The 5,309-nt window shown below is 47.1% G+C and overlaps 1 protein-coding gene across 2 annotated transcripts; it reads right to left on the reverse strand.

The window, feature by feature from the left end:
- Positions 1–3,301: 3,301 nt before the first annotated feature.
- On the reverse strand, positions 3,302–4,941 carry COX19 (cytochrome c oxidase assembly factor COX19). 2 transcript variants are annotated; one of them, XM_084296236.1, is made up of 4 exons: positions 4,773–4,941; positions 4,511–4,622; positions 3,757–3,870; positions 3,302–3,570 (listed from the first exon to the last, which is right to left on the reverse strand). In XM_084296236.1, exons 1-3 carry the CDS (start codon positions 4,852–4,854, stop codon positions 3,783–3,785), a joined length of 282 nt encoding a protein of 93 aa, XP_084152362.1. In that variant the 5' UTR covers positions 4,855–4,941; the 3' UTR covers positions 3,302–3,570; positions 3,757–3,782. The 2 variants fall into 2 exon arrangements, with proteins under 2 accessions (XP_084152362.1, XP_084152361.1); XM_084296235.1 differs by having other exon boundaries at positions 3,302–3,870.
- Positions 4,942–5,309: the final 368 nt, after the last annotated feature.

The raw sequence follows: 5,309 nt of genomic DNA on the forward strand, positions 1-5,309 counted from the left end.
TTCTGCAATTCATTGCCATTGTTTGGAGATACACCTAAAGCTCAAGGTCTCCCAGGAAGACGTAAGGAGGGCTGGCCTGCAGCAATGTTCTCTTTCTGTAAATAACTGCAGCAATCAAGGTTAAACTCTCTGTGGTTGAATTGATTCTAATCTGAACTAAGAAAAGGAGTATGTGCTCTAAGTGCCAACACGCAAAGCTCTGCTGACCTGGAGCCCTCCGGGGATTCCCTGGGACATGATCCCAAGCAGCAGAGCACCTACTTATTGTGTGAGGTGGTTTGGCTGAAAAAGAGCTACATGAAAGACTATTACAGCCCCTCACTTATTGATTTTTGTTGTGTTAGCAGCTTACAAAGATCTTCATCGCAATATAGTCAACGCCTCCTCCTGCTCTGGGCTCTCCCTTCCACACCTGTACAACTACAGCCAGACTGGCAGTCTGTACATTAAGCTGAGAAGAACCTCGTTTTGCAGCCGTTTGCATTCCTCCAAGTCCCAGGGTCTGTCAGCAGGGGGTGCTTCACGGCAGCCTTTGGCAGGCAGCACTGGTGCAGGCAGGGACGTTCACCCACTTCTCGGGAAGATTAACGCACTTGTGTGGGACTTACCTTGCTCCTGGCACCACACGTAGCACAGCAGCTCATTAACTCCAAACAGCTACATAAAGAAATCATACCCCGACAATGCTGCCTACCCTGTACCACACATGCCTGAGCCTCAGCCCACCGTTTCCAGAATAAACTTACCCAGCCCGGTGTCAGCTTCTGGAGAGCTTCCTCCTTGGTACGGGAACAGGAAAGCTTACCTACAAACTTACGACTTTCCTTTGGCTTAAAACACTGCTGTCATTTGAAAGAACAAACCTGGATCCCACAAGCAAAGCTAAAATAAACAGGTTTTAAAGAAAGGTTTTAATTAACGACCTGTGTGTTGGCAGGAATAAATGAAAGAGCATTCCGGGAAATTCTTCCAGATGACTCCAGTGTTGCAGGCACATGTCCCCAGAGCAAGTCGGAACTGTCTGACCCCAGGCTGTGCACTGATTAATGACCTGTTTTTCCATTGCTTCTTAGTAGCATTAGATCTCAATCAAGACCAACCGATAGCCCCCTCCTGCTTTGAACTCACCTCACAATTCCACTGAGCACATTATCTTCTCCAGCCCATGCCCTACAGCTAGAAAATATGTGTCTCTGTCAGCTCCCTGAGTTTTCAGCTATACACTCACAGCCACCCTTGGTCTCGTTCTGGTGCAAAAGGGACAGCACCATGAAGGTGACTCACCATGCTGGGAGGTGGGATGAAATGAACTCATGGATCTACACAGGACGATGTTTTCTTCAGAGTGGTGAAAGGTGCAAAATTCCCACCCTGGTGATCCCCGTCAGGATGGCAATTACTGCTCCTGCAGTAAGTTTAGTGAAGGATGGAGCACGCTCTGCCCGTTTTGGCAGCTCAGCAGCAGTCAGCCCATGCTACGCAGGGCCCTGCTGGCTACATCACCAGGATGCTACGGGAAGACTCCAGGCCTACAAGCAGCACCGAGCCCTGTTTGGTTTGGCATGGCACGCAGTTTTTAGGAACTGCTTTTGTTCCCACTATGCCTCCTGCTACGGGTCCAAAACTGAGGCCTTGGACACTATAAAAAAAAAAAAAAAAATATATAGTCTCCTCCGGCTCTTCTCTCAGCATGCAATCTTAGTTCATTCAAAGAGCAGCTATCACTCCAGCTCAGCAGCTGAAATTCAGTCACACGAGACTTGAGAAACATTTCCCCTCTTACTCTGCAGTAACCTGGATGACAGTTACAACTTTCCCAGGAAAACACTGGGCTGAAATCGTGAAGTAACCGTTTGGTCACATCAGCGTGCAGAGTGACACAGACAGATGTAACGACCACTGAGAACACCCTGAATTATTCCACCACCACTGGTGGGTTTATGAATCCCTTGTAGGTATAAACATCACTTCATAATAATTAAGAAGCATGGAAGCATGAAATTTGGTTTCTTTCTTCTGAAGATGCAGGAGATTATTTTAATAATTTTTACTCAGTATCACCAATAGAAAGCTCTTGTTCAGTGGTTTAATATAAAGCCTCTTAATATCTGCTTCAGCAATAAAATCTCTGCTTTCTTTACTATAAATGTACTAATCTCACCAGAAGATACAAATTAAACAGTGGAATGAAGCAGAATAAAAATATGCAGCAGGGACCAAACATCCTTTTCAAACAGGGTCCTGCTCTGAACTCTGTAGTCTGTTCAATCAGATTAGACCCAAGCAACAATTTAAATCTCATCTCCACCCCTCAATATGAAGAGCAGAAAATATTCCTTCACCCTTTCCTGGATGACTGGGAACAGAGATGGAGAGAGAGGAGCAGAACCAAAAAGTGTAGTAACAGAGCACAGGAATGGCAGGATGGAATCAAACAGAGGACATCAAATAAAGGAGAGCGTAGAACTGCCTTGGCAAACCGTGTGCGTCCCTATCTGCCCCTAAACCTTGCTGTTGGAGAGCAAGGTACAGAAAGAAATGATTCGATGGATTTAAAACACACAAAAAGGGTGTGGTCTGGAAAGACAAAGAAAATACATCTTAAAGATTTGTGAAGCTACTGACTGCTTAGAACGCATTTCTAGGGGGGCTAACTGGCCGAGTTATTTTGGCCTGAACTCAGTATCAATTAAGAAAGACTCACTTGCATTACAAATCGCATTAGCTCTGATAATTGATGGTAAGTCATACAAACACCTGCAAGGGATCTCAAAGCCATACTCAGACGTGGTTTGAAGTCTACCGTATAGGCTGGTGCATCACATTCTCAAAGTAAGGGCTGCACCTATGTGTTATGGAACAAGATACTGTATTTTCTAGATAAATAGCTTCGATCTATTGAAGGGTTTTTGTTCATTTTTGACATAACACATTTTTAAAAGAAAAGGTCCAGCCACACTTATAAGTGCAACTCACGTTTACACTGAAGACTAATAAGTGTCATTGCCATCTCCACGCTGATCACCATAAGGATGTGAAAGAACATATGGCAGCTCTAAGTGAAGAAATGAAGATGCACATAATGAAAGCCTGCTGGTTAAGTGATGAAGTAAAGTTAGGTGAACATTGTTAGCACAGCAAATAAAAGCAGAATCACTACTGGCAACTACAGACTGGTGTCTGGAATTACAAATAATCTCCCAACAACAACAAAGGTAAGAAGACTGAAAAAAAAAAAAAAGACCCACAAAAACCAAATCCAAGTATTTTCTATAGCTGTGTGAGAAGATCACCCTAAAGGTAGGAATCAATTCCAGTATTTAATAAAAAGCAATTTGCAAGTAACGCAACAGCTTTATTTCCACCTGACAAGTAATTGCTGTGAGCATATTAGTAATACCACACGTAAGAATACAGTTCAAGATCTACACAATAAAAGTGGGGGGGGGTTGTTCGTTTGCTTTTGTTTTTTAAAAGCAAGAGTTTACTGTTTTTGCAAAGGCATGGAGAACACTTCAGGCAACAGTTGTTTTCTCCCAGGTAAAGTTCTCATGGATCTTCAAGAGTAGGCTAGAGAATTTAAAAGAAAAAGGCTAAGAAATACTTCAGGAAAGTACACAAAGGCAGTCCTTTCTGAAGCAAGCAAAGTGTTATTTTAGGAAATATTTTGGAAGAAAGGTTCCGTCACGAAACACTTCCAATTGCAATATGCACAGAAGTACAATATGTACTACATAAGAGTTGTGCTTTCCATACACGAAGAGCAAAGTCGTCTTCCTTCGTTACGACTTCTGAGGTTTTGCTTCTGGTTTCTCATCTATCAGATCTTTAAATCCCAATTTTTCCAGTGGTTCATTAGCCATAAGTTGCCTAAGTTAAAAACAACAAAACAAAAATGTTTCGCAGAACATAGTCTATAACAAGGAAAATAACAGCATCTTCTATTTTACTTAATGATATTTCCTGTAAAGAAACCCAAGACGTCTGTAGAGTGACTGTCACTTGGCAAAGCCTCGGGAACTTCAGTTTGAAGAAAGCAATATTAACGCATAAAAAAAATATACTCTCACACACACAACTGGAAAACTGCTCTTATAATGTGTGTGTTGTTGTCTTCTGTTACTAGATAATGAAAGTTTTCTCAGAGGCTGACCTGACTTTTGGTTAACTTAATTAACAGACTGCGTAAGAGCTTACTAAGATTCTACTTGTATCATTTACTGCATTTTTAAGTGAACGTGGTTTACAACATCGATGGTGCTGTTACACTTTGCTGCTGTGCTCTTCCCACTGTTTGGATACGCAGCCTCACCGCTGACCATATAACACATGGGAGCGCCCAGGTATCTCAGCACCCTTAACAACACCCCGTCCGTTTCCCGCAGGGTGTGTCCAGCCTCACCACAGGGTAGAACCCACTGCACATCAATGCCAGAACGGCGACACCCCTACAAAAACCAAAGGGCGCCGCGGAGGGGCCGGGGGGAAGGGGGAGCCCCCCGGTACTTGCCTCTCCATGCGGCACTGCAGGTAGGCCATGGAGAGCTCTCGGCAGGCGCCGCTCTGGAAGTCGTTGCGGCGGAGGCACTCCATGAAGCGCTCCTTGGAGGCGCTGCACTCCCCTGCAACACAGCCGCGGCCGCGCTCACTGCGGGCCCGGGGCGGCGGGGCCAGACCCGAGGCCCGGCGCTAGGCCGCGGTGGGGGGGGGGGGGGGGAGGCCTGAGGCCCACGGCTAGGCCGCGCGGGGAGGGCGGGCCCGCCCTACCGCACCGAAATGGTCCAGGGGGAAGGCGCCTTTGTCCGGGGGGCGAGGCTTGAAGTTCTTGGCCCCGAAGTTCATGGCGGTGGACATGGTGCGAGCGGGACGGGGACGGGGACAAAAACCGGGACCGGGACCGGGAGCGGGACCAGGAGCGGGCCGGGCCTGCGCCGCCGGAGATCGCCGAGCGCATCGAGCGCACCACGTGACCGCCGAGGGCGGGCCCCCCGTTGCTATGGAAACGGCATCGCCATGGCAACCGCGCGGTCGTCATGGAGAGCGTGCCGCCGCCGCCATGTTGGCTGCTCCCCCCATAGGGAGGGGAGGGAAGGCCGGAGGTGCTCCCTGCGACCGGGGCCTGACGCAGCTCAGTGGAATAAAGCGTTTTGTTCTCCTAAAGGCGTTGTTGGTGTCATGATTTGCCCACAGATGGGGAGGGTGGGAGTGCTGGTTATGGGGAAGCTGCCTACAGAGGGTGGAGGGTGGGGATGGTTTCTCTTAAAATGCCTTTGTAAACAAATAGGAAAAGAGCAAAACGCTGAGACCAG

The sequence above is a fragment of the Netta rufina genome (assembly GCF_964035555.1).
Source record: "Netta rufina genome assembly, chromosome: 15".
Taxonomy (NCBI): Eukaryota; Metazoa; Chordata; class Aves; order Anseriformes; family Anatidae; genus Netta; species Netta rufina.

Coding starts and splice junctions, on each gene's coding strand:
- COX19 (XM_084296236.1), bottom strand. CDS start 4,854: ATGTCCACCGCCATGAACTTCGGGGCCAAGAACTTCAAGCCTCGCCCC. Junction 4,623..4,772: donor CTTCCCCCTGGACCATTTCG/GTGCGGTAGGGC, acceptor GCTGTGTTGCAG/GGGAGTGCAGCGCCTCCAAG. Junction 3,871..4,510: donor CTGCAGTGCCGCATGGAGAG/GCAAGTACCGGG, acceptor TTTTTAACTTAG/GCAACTTATGGCTAATGAAC.